The following is a 23,304-nucleotide window of genomic DNA, read 5'->3' as shown; positions in this document are numbered from 1 at the left end:
GTTTACATTATTCCGGAAGAAATGCTTGGTTGGTATGACGAATGGCAGCTAGCATCCCTTTCTTGAAAGCTTCGTAGCATGAATAAGACGGAAGTCGTAGTATACCTGCCTTGTGCTCCATCGACGGATACATCTTGTCGTGGTCCAGCATGCCGTCGGTCTCGAGAAAAGACTCAACCGTAATACGCCCAGAATTCCCTTCAGCCCGAAAAAAGCGCTCGTTTACTAACTGGAATGTGCCCGTCATGAACAGCAGTACAAGTTGTTGCTCCTCCTCCACTAGCTCGTTAATTAAGCGAGGCAACCACGTCTTCGCACTTCCAACTTCCTTGTCTCCTATTACTTCGTGTCCGCTCATGTTCCAGTTAACCGCGGTATTCCAGTCGATCTGCATAGCGTTGAGGCTCATATCGGGGCCGTTGAAAAGCACACGGAGCTCATCGGCGCGAAAGAGATCAAGAGTTGCTGGCAGCACAGCCTCGAATCCTGCAGCGAATGAGCGTCCAGCGTTTTCCCAAGCCTTATCACGTGCCAAACGATACTTCCCTTTGCAACCGATACATCGCAAAAACGCTGCAGTGAAGTCTAGGATTCCACTTAAAGGGACTGCATAAAGCACAAAGTGTGCAATCAGCTCACCCAGCATGAAAAAACCTAGCAATTGCGCTGCCAGTTCCTCCTTGTCAGAAGAGAGCGGCGTCTTCTCCAAATCGTCACTTGAGCTGCGTTCAAGCAAACCTGGTACTTCCCTGAGCAATCCCGCCGCTAGTCGAACCAGCACAAGCTTCAGATTGCCCTCACGATTCTCGACACCTTGGTTGCTCGAGTTGCCTCGTTCGATGGAGAAAATGATCGGCAACCGAAAATCTTCAGGCTCTAGCTGCAAACCCATACTAACGAATTGCTTCCAGAAACAACCATTTTTGCGCGAAAAGGTGAAAGCGAGCTTTTTCTGTCGCGACTGATTCTGAGCGCCTAATTTCCCGTTTTCGACGCCAAGTGGGCAATGACCTCGAGATTTCTTGATGGATTGAATAATGTACCTCCAAACGTAATCCATCTTGTTGTCCAGACGGAGTAAAAACGGGCTCGACAGCAAGAGCCCTTCCATTCGCTCGATCCGTTCTGTATCACTGTGGCACCAATCATTGAGAATATCGAAGCATGTCGGGTCCTGTGCTACACAACGCTGCCATCGACGGACAAGCCCTCTCTGCTGGAATTTGCCCAGCATCCGATGCAGCCTCGAAAGTTGCTTTGTCAGCTTGTAGTGCATAAACTCCTGAGCGCAGACAGCATCTTCCGCGTACAGCATTGGAATCCACCCGTCCGTATCTTTTGCCACAACATTTAATCCTTCCTGCAAAAGTGCACGGACACACAGCGAATGATTGTTGTGTGCCGCAATATGAAGAGCTGTTTGGTCAGATCCCTTCGCAGCATACTGTATGTCACACAGCCCGATGTTGCTAAGATGCGTAACAAGCTCGTGATTACCCGACGCTGCTGCGAAATGAAGTGGAGGCCATCCATTGGGTGCCGTCTGGTTCAAACAGTCTCCAAACACGTCGATATCAAGCATCAGCGCGATAATGTCCTTCGCGCTTCTACACAATTCTCTTGCACTGATCGCACTGGTTCGTGGTGTAGAATCAGTATTTGCTGCCTTGCACAAAATCATCAAAGGGTATAAGCCATCGCTGGACTTCTCCCGAAGCATTGACGGCTGAGCAGCTAAGATCATTCGGCAGATCTCTACTGTGTACCTGCTGATAGCCTGGCAAACGTAGTGAATTGGGAAGTTGGAGTCTAGATCGCCCATACCCACTAGCGCCAAGTCCTCCCTGATAAATGGGACACACAGGTAGTTTACTTTAGCTGATTGCAGCATCAAGTGGAAAGGCAAGCAACCTCGTAAATCTTGGTGAAGCAGCAGTTTTCGATCACGTTTCAGTAGAACTTGACAACACGCGGGGGATCCACCAAGCGCAGCGTGGTGCAGTGCATTACGACTCTGTGAATCCGTCTCAAAAAGGTTCGCCTTGCGCTTATCTACCAAGTAGCACAAGCATTTGGTAAGGCTATTACGTGCAGCATGCATCGCTAGAGTCCTGTTTCCATAATTCGCATTTTTCCAATCGGATGGGAGGTTATCAGCCCCAATATTGCCTTCAAGTAAATCCATCAACTTCTTCGAGTTTCTACTGTCACAACACTGAAACAGCCAGTCCAGAATTCGTTGAGATGCTTTCAAACAACGTGCCAAGTATGACTCAGGGTCACAACGACTGCAAAGATACTTGAATAGTGGGCGGGTTTCGAAACTTGTCAAAAATCCAACGCAATCGGCATGCTCCCAAACACCACAATCTTCTTTCCAGCATTGTAGCCATTGCCCACGGTATCCTTCCACGGATGTAGCACCACACACACATCGAATCTCTCCAATAAGTACTGACGGCTCAAAATCCATATCGTCGTCAAGATCAACATCACCATTTTCGTCAGCAAGTTCTGAGGTACTTGTACCACTACCAGACCCTCCCCCAGACGGTTCCACTGACGCGTTTACTCCATTTTCCGTCAGCAGATCCACTGAATCTTCGTCTTCATCTGAAAGCTGTGTGAGGTCAACCTCAACATCTTTACTTTTCCTGCCATTCGAATCAGGCTGTCGCAACCTTCTCCGCCTTTTACTCACACGCTTCCCATCAAGTGGATCATCGTCGCTGTTGTCTTCGCGTGTATTCCGTCGACGGGTCGCAGGAGGTGGCTGCGACAGGTCCGGTAAGTCATCGTCGTCGTCATCGAGCTCTACTTGGGAGTATAATAATCGTTTTCGACGGCGCTTTCGGATAAGCCGCCCATCAAAGCTGTCCTCACTCGACTCGCTGTCAGCACTGGGATCGCTGTCCTCACTGTCGCTCGCCTCTGGGGGGACGTACTCATCATCCCCATCGTTACTCCAAATTGAACTGGAGTGTTTATCTTTCGACCGTTGCGAGGATGAGGTGTGCGAGTCCGACATCGCTTGTCGCTCTTTCTGGCAAAGCTGTGTTCGCGTCGTAGCTTCCTGGCGACGCGTAGGTAGTTGCTTGTACACGGGCTGCTTCTTCTGAGGCTTGTCCTGCTGCAATCTCCGTCGCAATTGTTCTTGTTCCTTTGCTCGCTGTTGTCTTTCCTGCTCTTGTTGCTGTAAATCCGCTCGCTCTTCTCGTTCCCTTTGAGCTCGAAGCCGCTGCTGATATTCCTTTTGGCTCCTTTGCAGCTCGTCGTGGGCTTTTTGTCGTTGTTGTTCGTGTTGAAGACGTCGCGCACTTTCTTGTTCCTGTACTTGTCGTTCACGCTCCTTTCGCTCACGCTGTAATCTCCGTTGCTCCTCGGCTTGCTGTTCAATGCGCTGCCGGTGCTGTCGCTGTTGTTGCGCTTGTAGCAGACGCTGTTGTCGCTCGTGGTCGAGTTGCGCCTGACGCTCCTGATGTTCCCTCGCAAGTCTTCGCTGCTCAAATCCCTGAATCACGGCTTCTGATGGGTCACTTTCAGCCGTCGTTACAGGGGCTGGTGGTCGTCCTGCTTGAACCGGGCGCGGCGCGGAGGGCGTAAGTGACGTATGTACAGGTGCCGTCGGCCGCTCCGGTTTTACAGGCACCCGATCCGGCGTCTGTGATGATTGCTGCTGCGCTTGTGCCACTGTGCTGCCACTTGCTCGCTTCTGACGTAATCGCTTGTAGAATTCCTGAAACTCCGTGTGGAAAAGCCACAGCTCCACCTCCGTCCGGAAAGCCAAGAGGCTCTCTGGCTGTAAGCGGGAGTGAAAGGCCCATGAGTTGACGCTGTTGACGTAGAATTCCTGCAGCAGATTGGTCGCGTAAAGTTGAGCCACTTCCAGTGGCAGCCACGTCTCCATGCCGTTGCGCCAGCGCGCGAATACGAGCTCCCATTGCTGCCCCTCACTTCTGGAGCATTGCACGAGGTCCAAGACCTTAACGAGGTCTCCGCGCGCAACACGGGGCATACTGAGCACATTTTTCTTGGGTAGGTCAGCCATCGTGAAGGTAGCCACGCTGGTCTTCGCGTACAAGTCTCCCTGGGTGGACATAACGATAAATTTGCGCCGCACTTGGAAGCGAGCGTACCAGAAGCGGCGGCGCGGATCCGCGTGGATGTACAGCCTTTGTGAGAAGGTTGCGGGGATCTGCGGGCGGAAGCGTAAGTCTCCAGCACGCGGAATCACTAGGCGTAGGCCGCGACCATCCGGTAGCGCCGGGTACGCCTTCGACCGCATGTCCATCTCGGCGCGCACTGGTCCAGACGGAAGAACTGTGTCACGTCACAAACAATAAATTGGATGTCATTCTTCTGAGGTAATAAGGTGTAGGCCACCCAACATTTTTTAACAAGGTAAGCTGGATTGTAGCAGCACCAACAGCGACCACTTCGGGCGACTCCGTCCCTTTGCGGTCTCTTCTTTCTGGCACCTAGTATGTCTCGTGGTCCAACGATTAACCAGGAAGGAGACCATGAAGACAGAGGCGTGCTGCCTTTTCCCGTAGATCGCGAGCGCGAGGTGCGCATTACGCTGCGGCGCCACACCACAGGCGTCGTCACCTTCGGCGATACGGGCGATCTGTGCACGGAGACGGATGGTGTGGACGTGGAACTGGTACATCAGGACGCGGTCAAGCAGCTCATGCGTCACGGAAGCGTGCTCTTCGCGGGCGGTGTGGCCGGAAGCGTCGGCAAGACAGTCACTGCGCCGCTAAGCCGTCTTACGATCCTCTTCCAGGTGCACAGCATGGTCTCCACGCGGCACACCGACCGCTTTTCTCCTACCGTTAGCAGTGCCTTTACGAAGGTACTCAAGAACGAAGGTGCTCTTGCTTTCTGGAAAGGCAACGGCGCCAGTGTGCTACACCGCTTCCCGTACTCGGCTGTGAACTTTTTCACCTTTGAGATGGTCAAGAATGGAATTATTGCACAGAACCACCCTGCTTTCGCTTACAATTCATGGACCACTATGTTCGTCTCGGGTGCGCTGGCCGGCGCAACAGCCACTGTGGCCTGCTATCCGATCGACCTCATTCGAACGCGATTGGCGACTCAGCTCAACACAGACATTCGATACACAGGCATTCGTCATGCCGTGCAGCGCATTAGCGCCGAGGAAGGTGTGCTGGGACTTTACCGCGGCATGGGCGCTACGCTCATGGTCGCAGTCCCCAATCTGGCCGTTAATTTCACCTTGTACGAATCGCTCAAGGAATACGCGCGGTCGTTCCGCCGTAATCAGGCGCTTTCAGGGCTGACTGGCGTTGAAAGAGAACAAGCCGCGGAGATGTATGACGGGGCCCATCTGTGTGTGACGGATACGCTTGTGTGCGGTGGCACGGCTGGTATCGCCTCGTCACTGCTGACGTTTCCCATTGACGTTGTGCGCCGTCGGTTGCAGATCTCGGCGATTCATGCGGAGAATGCGGGTATCAAGCCGACACCGTCGGGTATTGCGTCGGAACTGTTGCATACACAGGGTATCCGTGGGTTCTACCGTGGACTCACGCCGGAACTTATGAAGGTTGTGCCCATGGTTGGGATTACTTTTGGCACGTTTGAACGGCTTAAAAAGATGCTGACAGTGGAGGATTAGACTCGACAGAGAGACAAGAAGGAGAAAAGGCTAGAACTATGGTCGTCCGGTGGATAATGTCCGACTGACCTTTACCGTTAAACTAATACTTGCGATGGATGTACCGTCGTGTTGCTTCGGCTGGTCGTTACAGTACTTGGGTAAGTGGTCTTCGTGACTTGTCTTTTTCGTAGTAATTCAAACGTAATACTGTACAGTAGTAACTTACGAATTACCATTCCATGAACTAAGTCCAAAATTTACAGTCTACATGTATTACATGTACTTGGTTTCGCGAAAGGCTCATCATGCAGGGCATCGGATACAGTGCAAGTACTGTAGACTGGCCTTCCGTTTTAAACCGTTCTAAACACGATGTTGCGAAACAGCACGACGGCAATACCTGCCAGGCAACAAAAGTAAAACGAGCTGCCATACCGGTACTGCAATTGGGCATGTATTGTGCTTGTTTACACTGTCGCAGCAGCAACGCCAGTCTCCCTCTTCCAGCGGAAGGAGCAACAGTCGACGATCAATCAACGTCTGCGGTGACAATATGTCTTCGATGGCATCGAGATAAAATGCAAAACTAAATAAACTAGAACTCGAGCGATTACTAGTCAAACCTCGTGTTGAGCCTGTCCTCCTGTCCTCCCGTCGCTATTCTCAGCTGGCTCATGCGTTTTGAAAGCTGCGTTGGTCAAATCGTGGCATCCTTTGACCACTCTTCGTCGTTTCGATCACTACTGTAGATGTCCCCGATCGCAAGAGCTAATGATCGGCGAAAGAGGCCGCATACGTGTACAAAGAGCTTTACGGCCGACGCACTTGAGAATCATCGCGGGCGTGCTCGTATCCCGTCGGTGCTCCTGACTTGTAGTTGGCGGGCACGGCAAAAGAAAATATGCCGTTGAAAAAGATTAAAAAGTGAAAACTGGATTGTCGTTCGTTGGTGAGGCGGGTCGTGGCTGTATCACGCGCTCAAACATGGGGGAGGAGCAGGCCTGGTTGCTAGATGGAGACAGATGAGATCTTGCTTGGTCTCGCAGGTCCCCACTCGTTCTCCATCTGCGTGTATACGCCTTCAGGCGGTGGCATGCACAACTCGTTTTCCCAGGACACGACATCAACCTCGTCTGTATGTTTCCATGTAAGGACGACAGCCGTGCCGTCGCCCTTCTCCAGCAGGGAGTTGATCTGCCGAAGTACCTGCCCCTTGGATTTGTTCATAACCAGTCGGTGGTTGATAGCGTAGAGCGTGTCCCCAGCGCGCAGGCCGCAACTGGCCTCAGCGGGTCCTTTGAGTCCGTGCCAGTCCGTAGGCTGCGGTCCTTGCCCGTGATCCCGTGGAACGAAGCGCTTCCCGTCTAGTCTGTAAAAGTCGGCGATCACAACCTCGGCGTTCTGCGTGATTCGGCTGCCGCGGGTCTTGACCACCAGGCCTAACCGTCGGAAGAAATCCTGCTTGCGCATGCCGGGCATTTCCAGATACGGTAATTGCGCGCGTGGGCCGATTTGTACTGTATCCGAGTCTCCACTTACGCGAACCTCCGTCTGCCGGTCATGGCTGAGGCTGGTCGCGTAGATAGGGGCCCCATAGAAGTCCCCGCCGCTGGGCATACCGTTATGGGATAATCCTTGCCCCATGCTGGAATCAGTGGTGGCAGCAAAGCTCTAGGAATGAAGAGGGAGGTGGTTCTGGGGGCTGGCGGCGCTGGGCTCAAATAGCGCTTCGATCGTACGTGCTGTCACTGGGCTGGTGTTCGTGGAAATGAAAGCCTGCTACGGTGCTGACCCTCGAGTTGGCTGCGTCTCCAAGTGAGAAACGTTTGCTAATGCAACTGACTACTACCCTAGCCCATACAAATTCCGAGTGATTAAAACCAAAGTGTGGACACACACGAAACCTAGTGAACATAATAGCAAGTTCAACATGCTCGCAGTTAGTCGGGACCCGATGTAGTGAAAACGCAAGCCGACGGCAGTACAGAATGAGGCGCGTCGTTGGGCGACCCTGCGGCGCGATTGTGGCGAGAGTGCCACGATCTACTTCATCTGCATCCAGGGTGCGTTTGCTCAGTGTCTCTGTGGCATTTGCCCGAGAGATGCGGCCAATGACGCAGCGACTGGTGGACGGCGTATTGCAGGGAAATCGCACAGCTCTCAGCAGGTCCATCACGTTGGGTATGAGCGGTCTCCTTGAAGTTGGCCTTGCAATGCAATTATTGCATTGTTGCAATATTCCTAAAATAACTATCAATAGAGCTGATCGACTTGCTGTAAACGAATGAATGACAGTCGAGTCAACACTGAAGAGGGACGAAGAGCAGGCGGAGCTACTGCTGGACAGTGTACTCACGCAGCGCAGATCGCGGAAGCCCGCGCATGTCGACCCGGCGGGGTTGACATCCTTCCGAGTCGGAGGCCCAGCGATGCCAAGTCGGAATCCGACTTGGCATCGCTGTGCCACAAGGTGCTGGAAAGTCCACGTTTATCGAGACGCTAGGCCAATTTCTCACCGCGCAAGGCCATAAGGTGGCGGTCTCGCTAAAGGTATGCTCTGCAGTGAAGTAGTTTTACAAATCGATTTTGTGCTGATCTATCGCCTGTTCTGCTGTCAGATCCGTCATCTTCACGATCGGGCGGCTCGATTCTTGGCGACAAAACTCGCATGGAAAAACTATCCAACGACCCTAACGCGTTCGTTCGTCCATCACCTTCGCGCGGTACGTTGGGCGGCGTGGCACAGCATACGAACGAAGTTGTTCTGCTCTGTGAGGCTGGCGGATACGATATCATCCTCGTAGAGGGTCAGTCAGAGATCGTGATCGATGACACAGTAGATACGGTCTGACCATTGGTCATGCTGCTGGTATCTCCGGCTGGTGGTGATGACCTCCAAGGCCAAAAGAAGGGCATTGTGGAGATTGCCGACATTGTCGTGGTTAACAAAGCCGACGGAGAGCTGACAGGGTACGCAGGTTGCTAAAAGAAGATGCGTTTGCCCTCCCGCTGATGATTGCGAACGCGACAGACCGGCGAAGCATACTGCGGTGGACTACATGCATGCAATGCACCTCATGCGCAGGATAGATCCTGATTGGGAACCATAAGTAAGCTATCTTTTTCTCTACGCAGCGAATTTTTAATCAAGCGTTGCCTGTGTAGGTAAAAATGATATCTGCTTTGGAGAAGAAAGGCATCGATAAGTATGGGCGATTGCTGAGGAATACCGAAAGACGATGGGTGAGCTTGATAAGGTACAGTAAAGCATACCGTTTGAGAAAACGCAGACCATTGTGTATGGGTGGTAACACCCGTGTGTCCGCAGATCGCTCAGAAGCGCAATACGCAAAGCTCGAATTGGATGTGGAACCAGCTATACGAGCAACTCATGCGATCTGTATCACGCAGTGCTCCTGTGCGACTTATAGCTGAAAAGATGAAGAAGGATCTGGATCATGGTTTTATAGCCCTCGCTCTGCTGCTGCAACCGTGCTGGAACTTTTCCTCAAAGCTCAACAAGAAGAACCTCAAGCATGAAGGCGGGAGAAAATCGATGACGAAGGCTTAGTGAAGAATATAAAGTTTGCGGGGTTCGCTTTGGTGTGCATGTATTAATCGCATTGCTGCTGTAAAAAATTGTACAACTAGTGCAACAGGTACATAGTTTCTGTCTGCCGATCTCACTACAAAGTACCTTGTATCTGATACTTTAATAGATCGACGACGTCGGTGGAATATGCTCCGTAGATAGCATATATAGGCCAAGCGACGACGCTGTGGTACTTCCGGTGGCGGTGGCGGTAGCGGTCACTGTCGCTAGCTTGCGTGGTCTGCCTTGCCGTTTGGCTTTCTGTATTGGAGTTGAGAATTGATCTTGCTGCTGCAGCATGGCATAGCATGAGAGGACCTGAAGAGCACACAATTCTGCTTCAATGAGGCTGGATAGTCGGTGGCGAAGATTTGGAGACGCCGTCGCGAGTAGCTCTTCCTGCGACGGAAGATTTTCCACACTTACGGCGTCCTCTGTTCGTTTCTGAAGCTTGTAGGGGAATCGTAAGGGGGTCGAGTTCATTCCGAACTGATCCTCAAAGCCTGTCGCCACTGCTCGCGATCTTTTTTTAGTTGCCGTCGCTGCCTGCTTGTAAAGCTTACTAGCAGCTGAGTCCATCGAAGCGATCAAGATAGCAGCAGTTCCTTTGGCTTGTCCTGCTGAGCGACCGCGGGCCATTTGTCTTACATCGGATCCATCATCTTCGTCGTCCCCACTGTTCTGGGCGATGGAGGAGCCACCATCGCTGAAATATCCGACAGGCCCAGACATGACCATGGACAGCCCGCTATGCTTTCGCATTTCGTCATCGCGCGCGAGCTTGGCGAAGTACTTCTGTGCATGGCTACGAATCTGCGCAGACGTGCGAGTCTTGATCTTTGCCGCCACTTTTTTCCATTCACGGCCGTAGAGCCTCAATCCCGCAAGGAAGCTCTGATGTTCTAGCTCCGTCCAGCGGCCACCGTTCATGCCTGTCTGTCCCTTTTGGTGAGTCGCGTTGGATGGTGCTGGAGTAGAGGCTGTCATTACTGAGGATTTTAGAGTCGATGATTCAAGCGACATCTCTAAATTAGAGTCTAATGGGGGTACGCTAGCCGACGACACGAGAGGAACAATAGCTGGTGAGTTCGAGTTATTGAAGTCACCATCGAACAGCTTAGCCATGGCTGGAGTTGTGATGGGTAGAAAAGAAGGACTGCAGCCTGCTGACTTAACACTGTCAGTTGGACTTGGAGATGCTGCAGGGGAGAATGACGTGAGTCTTGAATACGAGGTCGGGTCGTGAAGCATCGACGAGCTGTTTTTCTAATGCGTTATCGTCTAAGATACTGATGCTGAATTCCGGTGGATTGGGCGACGGTCGCCAACTTGAGAAGTGAGCTTTGTCGATCCAAGAAAGATATTCAAAGCTGGGTGCTTGGTTCGTTTCGTACTCTAACTCTATCCGCTGGAGTATGAAGACGAGCGCACACAGCGGAAGGCATTAAGTCCGCGAGCAGTTACGCATCGAAGTGTGGCTGGATATAAATCAAAACCAACGCGCAGACTGGCTTCTCTGCGAATCCATATCTTAACTTACCCCACCTAGAGGTTCAAACCCCGCTGCGGTACGACGGAGCTTACTATTCATAGTCGCTAGGTCTCAGTCTCCTACTCGCAGGACGACAAGCCCGTGCAGATAACTCGTTTTGATTCGTTTCACGTAGCAATATGAGTCGCCTGCCCTTAAACGTATATATAGATACCACTCACTCGAAAGCACACCGGACTAGTGGTTTCGTACTTCCTGTCCGTTGTCTTGCCCATGTGACTCAGAGTAGATCTCTGACAGATGAAGTAACTGAATTCGTTCCAATGTAGTTTCCATCGATAATCAGAGCAGCCTCTCATGCGCTTCAAGATGCCCCGGCTCTTCTGTTTGCTCCTCAAACATGCTAGCACCGGGTAGCTGATTATCACTCGCAAGGTCGGTCCACAATAACTGATGTTGCTCTGACATGCCACGCCAAATTGCGGCTGCTTCATTCTTTGTGATCTTCTCACTCTCTCGACATTTGGCTTAAAAAAAGTAGCAACATCCTGCAGAGTCGCGCAGCACTCCCTCACTGGATTGGCTCACCTCCGCACTGTAGATTTCCAGTTCAACCTCGTACCGACGTTTGTCTTCAGCAGCCATGCGCTTGTATGGCTCGCGCTCTTCCTCCGGCATCTGACGCCACAGGCGACCGCAGAGGGCTGAGCATTCGTTGTGGGACATCTGATACGTCGCTAGTAGCTCTGTACGCTTCGACATATACATGAGGTTGTAGGCTGTCTTAGGGCGTCGTGGAGGTATTACCTTCCGCTGCTTGCGTCCGACTACCCGTGCTTTAACTTTTTCATGCACAACAGATAGTTGCTGATCATGTTGATCGTGATTTGCTTGAATATGTGCTTCTTCTTCTCGCTCCTTCCGCTTTCGTGATCTCCTCGTTGCCGAATGACCGGCACCATGGTGACCCTCCTGCTGCTGTGCTAGATGAGCCTCCATTTCTGCACGGAAGCGCTCCACATCCTCTTCAGCCTTGCGCTGATACAAAGCGCGCTCGACGTCACTCAATGCCTTCCACGCAATGCCTATTTCACGCATAATTTGGGAATTCTTATGGTTTGGGTGCTGAGCTGCCATTTCTTGCCGCTTTGTCGACAAATACACGCTATACGAGTTTCTGGGCAGTCGCGGTGCGCGTGGATCGCCACGAGTTAAGCCCTTAAGCTCGTCAATACGCTCGTGCGCGCGTTGAGCTTCTGAGTTCATGTAGGCAGGCAGTTTGTAGGCGTTCACCTCTCGCTCATATCGTTGCTCGTCTTGCGTAGCCAACTCATACCACTCATTCTTGTCAACATCACTGAGACGCTTCCAAAGCTGACTCATCTCAGTGCGGAAATCGTTGATCGTCATGTTTAACAGTGTGAAGCTCTCGCGGTTGTGGCTCATGAATAGCTGAAAGCCTGTCTTCGCCGGTTTCGGGGCGAAGGGGTCTTTTAGGGGGGCTGACACCGCAGACAGGCTTTGTGGGGCTGCCGCCAGCGTCGGGTGCATACGTGCAATTTCCTCCTGAAAGCGAAGCTTGTCTTTTGTAGCCATGTCCTCCCATACTTGCCGTTCACTGTCCGACAGAGCTCTCCATTGCCTCGCAACTTCCTTCGAAACGAGCTGTGCACCGAGCGACGGGTTGGCAGCTACCACCTCTGGTCGTCGGCTCTTCCAGAAACAAATGTAGGCTGTGTCAGGCTGCCGTGGCTCATTCGCCTGCTTCTTTCGCTTAATCGAAAGTTGCGCCGGTTGCTGGTACATGCGAACGGGAAACACACAGTCGCATGGTTTCATCAGTCTCTTCATTGCAGTGATGGAAAGCACTACCGGTACTCATATATTAAACTCACGCCATCTGCTTGCTGCTTGCGAATTTGTTGGCAAGCTTCAGTGTGGAAGCGTGCCTTGTCAAACTGCGCCAATTCGATCCAGGACTTGCGTTCAGCAGCCGTTAGAGCTTTCCATTGCCGCCCCAGCTCCGACGAGACCTGCTGAACGGACCACGACAGATGTGCCGCTACTACTCCATCACGGTGACTGCGAGAGTAGTGTATGTACGCATTCTTGTCCGGCGCTAGCTCGGAGCGACAACGCGGTCGCTTCGAGGAAGATGCAGTCTCCATCGACTTTGATTTGTAGTTGGAGGGGGGGGCTAAGTTTGAAAGCACAAACTACATCAAAATTTAAACAAGAACCGGTGTGTATTTATTTACAAGTCGAAAAACTTAAACTGCTTATTGCAGAATCCTCCTCAAGCTGCGTCTTGCTGCCCAATGAGTGTGCACTCGGCGAAGCGCGAGGAAAAGCACGCCGGCCGCAGTGACACCAGCACCGCCGGCGCTCCATGGGTTCAAAGCAGTGCCCAGCAGGATGACGCCCCACGCAAACTCGCAGCTAACGTGCAAGAGCCGCGTGGCGGCCAATACACCGGCGCCATCAAACTGAAATCCACGCGTGAGGAAGAGCTGCTCTACAAATGCCAACGCACCCGTGCCTACGATGGCGCCCCAAGTCTCCAGAGACGTTCCAGCCTTGAACTTGCCGTGCTGAATGCCTAGCATCGCCGCCAGCGCGGCGAGCGTCATCGTGAAAAGATAATATTGCATCACAACGAGATATTCCACCTTGTGTAAGCTGCGAAGCGATACATAAGCGCCCGCCTGCATGAAAGCTACCACGACGGCACATCCGACGGCTAACGACTCGCCGAACAGATTCGAAGTCACGAAGCTTGCCATCGAGCGGTGATACCACTTGGCGTCAGTTGACCCGCTTTTGCCGAAGAGGAAGGCTGGTCGCACGACCAAAACAGCACCGGCAACGCATAGAGCAGAACAGACTGCTGTGAAAACTCCCGGTTTTTCTTTGAGGAAGAAGGTGGCCTAACGATCAAATAAAAATCGCAACAATTACATGTAAAAGGAGATGCGGGATATGGCGGACAAAGCAAAATAATGAAGCGAGCTGAGGGACTTACCATCGCGAAAGCTAGCAGAGGGCTGACGTATGTGACTGCGGTGGCATTCGACACCGCCAGTTTCTCCAGCACACCAATGGTAAGAGTCGTTGAAATGCAGCCAAAGACACATCGAAGCGTGAGCGGACGGTTGAACTCCTTTTTCACACGCATCTTCGTGCTGGTGGTCGCTAAGGCCGCCTGACAGCCAACAAGCCAAATCGAGTTAGAGATATTCTCACGATAGCGATACCAAAAAGGACCTACCACGGTAAGAAACCAGGACACGAGAGAGCGCCAGAACAGCGCCTCGATGGCCGATAGCTTTATTGTGTCGTCCTTGACCAGTGTGGTGATGCAACTGGCCAAGAAGGCCGATGTGCCCACCAATATAAGACCGGCGATACGGTTGGCGACGCTACGCACAACTGCTCGGCGCATGAAGCGAGGGAGCCATTTGCCCTCCGTCGTCATGGATTCGAGCGAGTCTGAGGCCACGAGCAGCGGCAGGTTTTCCAGGTGACGCAATGCTTTCTTACCGGCCGGAGCCGAGCTGGTGGCCGAAGCGTACACGGCTCCGTAGACTGCAGGTAGCGGCATGGCTGGCTGCCTTAGCTTGTCCAATGGATGAAAAGCAAAATGGCGATCTTAACGGCTGGCGCCACTTGCAAACTGATTCACGTGCATGAATCAGTTCGCCCTGGTTAAATTCAAATTGTTGAAGCCTATCTTACGATAACTGGAGTACGGTACATGCGCTCGCGTGCAGCAAGACAATTACAGTAAGAGAGAACTCGCTCAATAGAGGGAAACTTATCCGTCTACCACGCGCGCTGCCACACTGATGGGCGACCAACAGGATGCTAGTTTCAGCAGCGGCGGGCGCAACCCGAGAACCCCCGCGGCCATGAGTGGCATTGATTGGAGCATTTTTAAGGATGGCGAGAAGGACGCTTTCGGGTGGCTGCTGCGCAACAACGCGGCGGCCTCCGCGAATACGAGCGCAAGTATGGCAACCGACGGCGAAGAGAACGTGGTAAGCGACATTCTGCCGCTTGATGATGTCGAAATGGACCGCATGATGGCGGGGGTCTCGGTCTTTGGCCAGCAGCAGATGATAAAAGGACAAGCAGTCGAAGCAGCTACTGCTGCTGGGACAGCGCAGTCGGACGCTCGATTGCTGGCGGCGCAGCTGTACGAGGGTCTTCGGTCGTCCCCGTCCAAGCCGACATCGAGCTTCATGTCAATGCTTCCGAACATACGCCCATTTGACAATCACAATCTCAGCGTAGACGCGAGCTACGAAGATTTTGACGACGATTACACCGAAGAGCAGAAGGAGGGGGAACTCTCAGTAGCCAAGTCGGTGACGGCTGCTAAGGGGGGGGCTGGGAAGAAACGAGGACACGGTACTTCTAAGGCGCAGAGCGCTGGAGAAAAGGCGCCTACTCGAAGCACTAGAGCTAAGAGCAAAGCAAACTCGTCGGCCACCGCGAAAAGTAAACGACCCTTAAAGCGCAAGAAAAGCGATCCGGTGTCACCAACCTCTGCCGGATCTGGAGCCGAAGACGATATTGAGAAGAAGCAGCTTCGGCGGGTGAAAAACTTAGTGTCTGTACGAGAGTTCCGCAAGCGCAAGACGAAGCAGCTTGAACAGAATGAGGCACGACTACGTCGACTTGAGGCAGAAAATATGGATCTGAAGATGCGTCTGAAAATCGGCAAGGAGGCGATCTTAAGTGAGCAGCGCGAGAAGCAGCAGATTAGGGAGCAGATGCGGGAGATGCTGCAGCGAAATGCGAATGAACAAGAGATCGCTCAGTTCCTGAATATGTACAAAGTGACGTACTCGGACTATGGGCCAAAGAGGCGTGAGAAGCTGCACTTTCATCTGTCGCGCATTCGTGAGCTGCTTCTTCCCACGCAGGTCACGAAGTTGAGTCTGTATTCCGTGGAACAGGGTGTGGATATGCTCAGGCGTGACCACGTTATCAAGGAAGACCCGATGTCCGCGCCTGAATCCGCCACCGCAACCATGAGTCTTTGGGGTATTCTGGTGGATGAACTGGAGGTGTCAGACGAACAGCAAGGGCAGATTTTGGAGCGCCGAGCGGCTATCAAAACGGTGCGCGACGATTTGAATCATACCCTGAGCATCGTGAAAAAGCTGGAAGAGGTGACCGACGAAAAGAACACGGCGCTAGAGGCCCAGGTAGCTCAGCTACAGCAGATCCTCACACCCTCTCAAGCTACCAAGTTTATCATTTGGGTCAAGGAAAACCCAGCCTTTATGTACATGCTGGACAAGCTGGTGGACTCTACCTTGCAGAGCCACACAAATCGCGCCGAGGAATGAGCCGCAATAACGCACATGATCCGTCATTTTATTCATCGTCAGCCTCCGTTGCTCATACGCCCAACAAGCTCAGCGGACGAGAGCGCCATTGTGGTATTTATTTTGGTGGGATCGTAACGCAGAGGATCCCGACACATGGAACATATTTGAATCACCATTCGGTCTTGGTACATATGTACCGCAATCTTAAAAAATATTACAGTACACAGATAGCTTTAGCATAAGTTCGCATTTGTAGAAAACTAGATCATTGCTAAGTACGTATGCGAGTAGCTGATTGGATTGTGAAAAAGTATTACCTGTACTATCAATTTGAAATACTCATATAATTTTAAACTCCACTGCTCGTTAACCTACCCGATTCAAATGTAGCAAGATGAAGAATTTCCTTGTATCCACGCAATTTACGCAGCTACAGAGGACGGGGTGCGTGTCGAATCACTGTACGACTCTACACGGACCATCATCGCGATACGTACACCTTTCCGTTAGAGCATGGCCTACAAGCGTGACATTTACAGCGACAGTGCACTATGTAACCTGCACCAGCACGTATCGGTAAGCGTAGGATTAAGCCAGGACCCTTGCCGAAACACAAATGAATCCAAGCGCGAAACGCTCTGAGAAACTAATATTATGCAGAAATTAAGCCACATTTGCATAACTTTCATCGAAAAATATGTCTCCTTATTTTCCTTTTCCGATGTTCTTATATAAATTACATTTATAGCAGAAGTCCTCTTCGGCAGGCTCATATTAAGAAATAATAAACGGAAAATGTACAGCCCATGTTTTTATCACCATGTTTAAAACTGTTATGTATCCATGTGTGACCATGTTTGTAATTTAAAAAAATCCCCTCGGTAAATTACGAATCGCACAGCCACTCATTCTGCCACGTGACGCACCTCCCACCGCCGCTAACGAAGCTCCGTTACCCCTGCCAGCCTGCCCAGCCTGCTGAACTTCAGGTAGTGTCTCCCCGCAGACGCATGTACGTATCGCGTCTCGTGATCAACGATGTCTAACGCTGCTTGCCGTTTTCATTGCTATTATTGATGTATGTGCACCAGACCCGCATTTTCTCAGAAGCCCCGGGGCTTCAAACCTCAGCCACTCTCCCAGAATACGCCCCCCCACTCACTCAGAATACGCCCCCCCTCCTCCCGTGCTATACTGGTACGTCGTGTGTCATGCGTGTACGTCGAATGCTATGGAAGCTAACTATTATTGCGTGGATCTAACAGTAACACGTGTGAGGTTACGGTACAAGACACGCGCCGCAAGCACGTGGACAACGAGGGCCGTTTGTGCTGCATACACTGAAGCGATCACGTACGTGTACATGCATTGAAGAAAACATGGACTCCATGTTTTTCATGTTTATCCCATGACCTTACAATGTTTGCTGTGAATATGCTTGGTGTCTGCTAGAACAATGGTCCGTACGAGCAAGACTGCAAGTATACTTCGAGCCATGGCAGTTTCCTGCAGCAGCAGCAGCAGCAGCAGCGACGACGCCGAGGCGGACTCTGGTTCGCCCGTGCAGAGTGAAGTGGGCGTAAGTTCAAGTGTTATCAATGACGGCATACAAGCAGCTCAAGCCACGGACGAGCTTGACGAATACACCGTTGCTGATCTGGAAACAGCACGTCACGGTGATGCTGCGCAATCTGAAGAATTACTGCGTTCATCAGATGATGTGTAAGGCGCGGCTGATGACACACTTAATGAAGAAGAGAGTGATACTTCTGGAACGAGCACAAGTACGCGATCGCGAAAGAGGACACTAATGGAGAGCAACGTGGAGTTCGAGTACGTCCCATCCTTGAGACCGTTTCACAAGAATTGGAAGCGTTTCGAGGAATATCTAGCGCAGTACCAGAAAGACACTTCGACAGTACTGGTCGTGTCAGAAACGCTGAACGCTCGCTTACGCAATGAACAGATTAAGAAGATGAAATCGTTTGCCGGGAAAGCCGAGTCCAAGATGCTGCTCGTCCCTGATTCCATGGACACGTATCAGCGGGTGTATATCTGCACTCATGGCTGGAGGAATCGCGTGCGTTCGAAAGGCGTGCGCCCTTCGCATAGCGTGAACGCAACGGAGTGCAAAGTACGGTTTGTGGCGCAAATGGTGAAGAAAGCAGACAAGGAGTGGAGAGTCCAAGTGAAGCTGGCGTTCTACAGACACAACCATCCTGTATCCGAGGATATATACCAGTCGTATCCGAAGGTCCGCCAACTACCTGCAAGCTCGCCCGGTATGCGTGATGTGGAGCTTATGGTTGCCAGCGGCAGCAAATCCAGCCGCTTGTACGATTACATCCGTACCAATTCGCCACACCGTATGCAAATGCAGGACGTATACAACCTTGTTGCCAAGATAAAGAAGTCGGGTACGTAGTATTTCAATGTGGATCTTGAATTCGAGCATGGCTAACAATCGGTTTTGTAGGCAGCACGCTATCCGACGAAGACCAAGTAGCAGAATTGCTGTTGAAGTTTGGCATGGCGGCAGAGGGCAACGTGACGAATGTAGAAGTGAATGGTCGGGGCCACACGGCCGTGGTCTCTATCTGCTCGCAGCACATGCGCAAGTTGTACAATCGCTTTCCGGAGCTGCTTCTAGTTGACTGTACGCACAAGACCAGCCGGTACGACACCCATCCATGTTTGACCATGTTTTGACCAGGTATTTATAATGTTTGAATGCATGGTTGATACATGTTACCCTATTCTGGCCATGTATTAACTGTGAAATTTGTATTCTCATGTAATTACAACTACCAGCTGTGTACATTTATGGTCATGGACCAGTTTGAAAACGGACAAGCTGTTCAGCACTCTGTGATCGAGCGCAATGCTGACTGGCATATGCTCAAGCTGATCGAACATTTCCAAGCTGTGAACGATTGGGACGAGACTCTAGTAATCATGGTCGACAAGGACCTGAATGAGATTGCTGTTCTGAAAGAGATGTTTCCGACGGCGCGAATTTTGTTGTGCCATTTTCACGTGATTAAGTGGCGACGTGGCGCTATTCGACTTGACAAAAAGCTGGTGTGTTTTTGACGGAGTACAACTTTGCTGTTGACTCCGATAATCAACGCAGTTATACTATTGACGACCAGCCGCTGTACGTCACACTGACTCGCGATGATCGGTCCCACAGCGTGGACAAGTTCGATTGGAGGTGTACTTGCGAGTTCTCGTCTACGATGAAGCTACCTTGTCGACATGGGATGATCTATCGAAAACATCATGCCGCGCTACTCACAATTCCGTACGCTTCAATCCCAGCCAGGTACTTGCCATGTTTAACACCATGTTAACCACGTTTTTCAAGAATGTAATAACCATGGTTGTATCATGTTTATCCCATGTTTCTATGATGTAGATGGCTTCGAGTAGGGACCGTGAACTGTGATCTACCCTCTATTGTCTACAGATTCACGCAGAAGGGGACCACGTCGCTCACAAGAAACAGATGACAGAGCGCAACAAGTACAAATGCGCTCAGAGTGTCTTCAGTCGTCTCACGTCGAAGCTCACTGGCCTACCTGACGCTAAGTTCACTGCCGCGCTGGACCATCTAGAGAGCTGGTGTGATAATTTGCGCCAAGGAAACGTAGCTCTACCTCTCACGCAGTCCGGTACATCTGATTCTGAGCTCCTCCCAACTCAAGTCGCTGTATCCGAACAATGAAGGGAAGGGCAGTAGTGTTCATGTTGCCGAGACCCAAGGAACAACTGCCGATTCGATGTCAGCGGATCCTAAGCCTGAAGTGAACTTACAGAAAAGCGCGATGAAAGCAGCATGAAAAGCCACGCCTAAAATCAACCAATTCAATCCACGAGCGCCAAAACTGGGCCGTCCTCGAAAGAATCGAGCTGCACAAGACGCTCAGCGAAACGCCGACAGGAAGGAGTACAACAAGGGGGCAAAGTTACGGAATGCGTTGCGAGCAGATGACGTAGTGCATGTCGAGGAGTTCCTGAAGAGCAGTCAGCCGTCGCTGATGGAGCTAAGCTCGTATTTGAACACTTTTGAGACGCGACACTACGGGCGCAAGGAGAGAAACATCACAGTCACGAAGCGAACCCCTCCCGAAGATAGCGTGCCCTACCGTCTTCCCGAGGCTATGGTACAGAAAGCGCTAGCAGATATTGAACGCAGGACACCCTACGGTGAAGTTATGGATCTCAGTACGCCGATGGACGCAAGCGTAGAATGCTGGGTAGCAGACATATATGGTGTAGGTGTGATTACACAACGCCAGCTGATGGCGATGCAATTTTTGTGGAGCTTGTCTGCAGCATGCGCGAACGGCTTAAAATGCTACTCATGGCTGATGGGTAAGGTGGACATACTCTTTGACAATGACCAAGCCGCTTTGTTGGCTAAACGAATGATTGAAACATGGCCTGGTCAGCGCCTTCCGGGATTCGACCAGGGCTTTCACTTGGACTGGACGCATTTGTACTGTGCTCGAAATGGCTGCTGGTTCAACAACAATTTAATTCAAGCCTTCTCGGCGACGCTGTCGGCCAAGTACGGTGCCAGCACTACAATTTTCCTACCGCAGCTTCACACACCGGCAAAAGATAAGGGCCATCGAATCCCGCCACTGACGTTAAGTCTTGTAGCAGCTACGAACATGGAATGGGTGTTCATGCCGCTGAACGTCAATGCCAGTCATTGGACATGCCTCGCTGTGAACCAGCTTAAAAAAAAACATTTACTGCTACGACAGTCTCGACAAACGCGCCTATCATAACTTGCTGGAAGAGCTGGCGCAAGAGCTCGTGGTCCGGAGCATGACGGAGCCGTACGAGATAATAGCTGTGCACAACCCCATCCAGAACGACGGTGGCAATTGCGGTCTGTTCGTATGCCTGTTTTTCTGGCGCCGCGTGGACAAGGAAGCACCCAGAGATCATTCGAAGACGGGTTGTCTACGCCAGCCGTGGGATCTCCTTCGCAGTGTGGTGGACTTTAGTGACTCCAGCAAAAACGCAGAGTAATTCGATGCTAAGTTTTGCAATACATGTTTACGTACCATGTTTTCCATGCTTGACATGTTTTAGTATCAGAGACCTGAGATGGATACATTACGTAAGGTAGTTTCAACCCATGACGAATGTGGGTGTGAGGTGTCGCCGACAACACAGAATCCTCTTCACTCTTACTTTTTTACGTCGTACTGACAACATGTTTGGACATGTTACAAAACATGTGAAACATGTATAAGGTAAAATACCGGACCTTCGTCATTTATTCCCAGAAAACATGGATGGCACCTGGAAATGTATCCATGATCACCATTGTGTTGATACCTAACCCTTTTTAAAAACATGGGCTGTATCGCCAGCCAATAATAAATCTTAACCCACTTCCTCTGTCCGGAAATATAGGGCCACGTCAAATCAAAAGTTTATTCTTAAAACAAAAAAACCAAATTAGAGCTAGCTGATAAGTGACAAGAAACATGGTAACCGTCTTTTTGTCGTCAATCAGGCGAGCCACTTTCTCCATAGGTACGATTATTTCTTACGTAAGTACGATTTTTCGTCCAGTCCAGACACCCTCCTAATCGAATTAATTCATTTTTTAAGTAAATCAGGTGGCCTTATATTTCCGGACGTACTTAAGTGCGACCTGGCCCTATATTTCCAAAGTAGTATTTATTATCGCAGCGCGGGTTACACCTCGTCTAGATATAGTAGTAGCGGTAGCTCGAGGATTACGAGGATTAGAGTCGACTTGACGAGATTCCACACAGCGCTTCGTTGCACTTTAAGTACTAGTCGTACTAAAGAATTCTTTGTACTGGTTTTCGGAGTTGAAACAAAGAAAACACCGGCAAGGCAGGTGGCGAGCCTGCTGGAACTGATAACCTAGTGTATTCAACTGCTTTTCTGGCTGCTGGTGAAATGTAGAGTGAAAGTCAGGAACAACTTGAGGCTGCCCCTTTTTTTTAAGCACATAGAGATGCAGTTATGAAAAATGTAAGGCCTCTAGAAAATTTAAAAAGGACAACTGGATGTTAGCTAAAAGGACCTGATATATAAATGAGAGGAAAAGTCACTGACCAAGATGTACCTGGCCCTCCTCGTTCACTCCAGGGTCAATACAGATGGCGGAAGCCTTTTTTTGCTTGATGTCAGCAATCCACCACAGTTCGGTAGTTGTATCGAATCACTAGAAACCATCGTCCCACCGCATTAACCCCTTAGTTCCTAACGAGGAGACATCCTGCGAATACTCAGTACCACTGCTCACTCCAGTGGTACCCCACAAGATCACGTCTATCTCACACGAAGCCCTTGTAAAATGGCGCAAGCAGCGTCGCGAATGTGAAACCAAAGTGGTTGCTAGATGACGTACTTCTGAAGAATACTACAATGCAGTCACGCAACGGATCAAGATGAGCTTCGATGCTGCGCTCCTGCAGGCTTTATGGATACCAAGCTGAGCGTTGTCAGCAGGGTCCGCGATGCCATGGCAGCGGCCCAAGATAAACAAAAGGAGTACTCCGACAAACATGGAAGAGGAAACTTAAGTGTATTTAAGAGGGAGACTTAGTGTTACTAGACACGAGGCACCTACCTCTTGACACTGTCAGCTCTGTTGGCAGCAACAAGCTGAAGCACCGCTTCATGGGACCATTTGCAGTCCTGGTCAGACATGGTGCGTCGTACACCATCTGTAATGGGCCCAACTCCAATTACATAAGTAGGTAGATATTTCTTTAGTTATTACATAAGTAGGTAAAGTGGCACACGGGTAGCGTGTGCCAAGGTGTCATCATCTGATTGGTTGATAGTGAGGAGCCAGACTCACTTATTGACCAATCAGATATAGACATGTGTTTGAGTGGTTCACACGAGGCCAGGGGTAGCCGCCCTGGTCCTAAATAAATCAGAGTTGAATTTGACACAAACCTAAGACTTGGTTTTATTATTGCGAGCTTCCTCCGCATTACAGTGTAAGCTAGTAACGGTATCTCTTACCCCGTTACACCTGGTAGCACTTCGTAGTCCTTCCAACGACCAAGTCTACGATGAGCCGAGTCCAGATCTCCGGGGCGACCCTGGAGAATGCTGCATTCCCTTATCTCACTCGCGTGGAGTGGGAAGCGCTTCACCGCCTCGTGGCGGTGTCCGGAGACGCTGTCGTCGCATCGCTGCTGAGCTCAGCGACGCCCGACCAGCAACGTCTTGCAGCACGAAA

At 51.0% G+C, this 23,304-nt stretch overlaps 11 protein-coding genes across 11 annotated transcripts; 5 read left to right on the top strand and 6 right to left on the bottom strand.

Annotated features, from left to right (window-relative positions):
* Window positions 1-7: 7 nt before the first annotated feature.
* PITG_17492 (uncharacterized protein) lies at window positions 8-2,473 on the bottom strand (the record flags this gene model as incomplete). The annotated part of the gene is made up of 4 exons (XM_002896510.1): window positions 8-952; window positions 1,052-1,432; window positions 1,484-1,604; window positions 1,674-2,473. 4 exons carry the CDS (start codon window positions 2,471-2,473, stop codon window positions 8-10), a joined length of 2,247 nt encoding a protein of 748 aa, XP_002896556.1.
* Window positions 2,474-3,516: 1,043 nt separating this feature from the next.
* On the bottom strand, window positions 3,517-4,291 carry PITG_17491 (uncharacterized protein; the record flags this gene model as incomplete). The annotated part of the gene is made up of 2 exons (XM_002896509.1): window positions 3,517-3,525; window positions 3,650-4,291. The coding sequence occupies 2 exons, from the start codon at window positions 4,289-4,291 to the stop codon at window positions 3,517-3,519; spliced, it is 651 nt and encodes a 216-aa protein (XP_002896555.1).
* Window positions 4,292-4,483: 192 nt separating this feature from the next.
* On the top strand, window positions 4,484-5,644 carry PITG_17490 (Mitochondrial Carrier (MC) Family; the record flags this gene model as incomplete). The annotated part of the gene is made up of 1 exon (XM_002896508.1): window positions 4,484-5,644. The coding sequence occupies one exon, from the start codon at window positions 4,484-4,486 to the stop codon at window positions 5,642-5,644; it is 1,161 nt and encodes a 386-aa protein (XP_002896554.1).
* Window positions 5,645-6,634: 990 nt separating this feature from the next.
* PITG_17489 (uncharacterized protein) lies at window positions 6,635-7,384 on the bottom strand (the record flags this gene model as incomplete). Its single annotated transcript, XM_002896507.1, has 1 exon — window positions 6,635-7,384. The coding sequence occupies one exon, from the start codon at window positions 7,268-7,270 to the stop codon at window positions 6,635-6,637; it is 636 nt and encodes a 211-aa protein (XP_002896553.1).
* A 208-nt stretch (window positions 7,385-7,592) lies between these two features.
* On the top strand, window positions 7,593-8,458 carry PITG_17488 (uncharacterized protein; the record flags this gene model as incomplete). Its single annotated transcript, XM_002896506.1, has 5 exons — window positions 7,593-7,807; window positions 7,922-8,010; window positions 8,054-8,112; window positions 8,198-8,397; window positions 8,445-8,458. The coding sequence occupies 5 exons, from the start codon at window positions 7,729-7,731 to the stop codon at window positions 8,456-8,458; spliced, it is 441 nt and encodes a 146-aa protein (XP_002896552.1).
* Window positions 8,459-8,486: 28 nt separating this feature from the next.
* PITG_17487 (uncharacterized protein) lies at window positions 8,487-9,166 on the top strand (the record flags this gene model as incomplete). The annotated part of the gene is made up of 5 exons (XM_002896505.1): window positions 8,487-8,596; window positions 8,658-8,676; window positions 8,792-8,869; window positions 8,955-9,087; window positions 9,141-9,166. 5 exons carry the CDS (start codon window positions 8,487-8,489, stop codon window positions 9,164-9,166), a joined length of 366 nt encoding a protein of 121 aa, XP_002896551.1.
* Window positions 9,167-9,338: 172 nt separating this feature from the next.
* PITG_17486 (uncharacterized protein) lies at window positions 9,339-10,538 on the bottom strand (the record flags this gene model as incomplete). The annotated part of the gene is made up of 1 exon (XM_002896504.1): window positions 9,339-10,538. One exon carries the CDS (start codon window positions 9,699-9,701, stop codon window positions 9,339-9,341), a length of 363 nt encoding a protein of 120 aa, XP_002896550.1.
* Window positions 10,539-11,134: 596 nt separating this feature from the next.
* Window positions 11,135-12,878, bottom strand: PITG_17485 (uncharacterized protein; the record flags this gene model as incomplete). Its single annotated transcript, XM_002896503.1, has 4 exons — window positions 11,135-11,169; window positions 11,256-11,600; window positions 11,664-12,507; window positions 12,606-12,878. 4 exons carry the CDS (start codon window positions 12,876-12,878, stop codon window positions 11,135-11,137), a joined length of 1,497 nt encoding a protein of 498 aa, XP_002896549.1.
* A 111-nt stretch (window positions 12,879-12,989) lies between these two features.
* Window positions 12,990-14,311, bottom strand: PITG_17484 (Drug/Metabolite Transporter (DMT) Superfamily; the record flags this gene model as incomplete). Its single annotated transcript, XM_002896502.1, has 3 exons — window positions 12,990-13,637; window positions 13,733-13,912; window positions 13,979-14,311. 3 exons carry the CDS (start codon window positions 14,309-14,311, stop codon window positions 12,990-12,992), a joined length of 1,161 nt encoding a protein of 386 aa, XP_002896548.1.
* A 307-nt stretch (window positions 14,312-14,618) lies between these two features.
* Window positions 14,619-16,067, top strand: PITG_17483 (uncharacterized protein; the record flags this gene model as incomplete). The annotated part of the gene is made up of 4 exons (XM_002896501.1): window positions 14,619-14,807; window positions 14,877-14,999; window positions 15,108-15,120; window positions 15,175-16,067. 4 exons carry the CDS (start codon window positions 14,619-14,621, stop codon window positions 16,065-16,067), a joined length of 1,218 nt encoding a protein of 405 aa, XP_002896547.1.
* Window positions 16,068-20,353: 4,286 nt separating this feature from the next.
* Window positions 20,354-21,095, top strand: PITG_17482 (uncharacterized protein; the record flags this gene model as incomplete). Its single annotated transcript, XM_002896500.1, has 2 exons — window positions 20,354-20,785; window positions 20,862-21,095. The coding sequence occupies 2 exons, from the start codon at window positions 20,354-20,356 to the stop codon at window positions 21,093-21,095; spliced, it is 666 nt and encodes a 221-aa protein (XP_002896546.1).
* Between the last annotated feature and the right edge of the window lie 2,209 nt (window positions 21,096-23,304).

The sequence above is a fragment of the Phytophthora infestans genome, genomic scaffold (assembly GCF_000142945.1).
Source record: "Phytophthora infestans T30-4 supercont1.58 genomic scaffold, whole genome shotgun sequence".
Taxonomy (NCBI): domain Eukaryota; phylum Oomycota; class Peronosporomycetes; order Peronosporales; family Peronosporaceae; genus Phytophthora; species Phytophthora infestans.
Note: the sequence above shows the minus strand (reverse complement) of the source record. Positions and strands in the feature narration are given on the sequence as shown.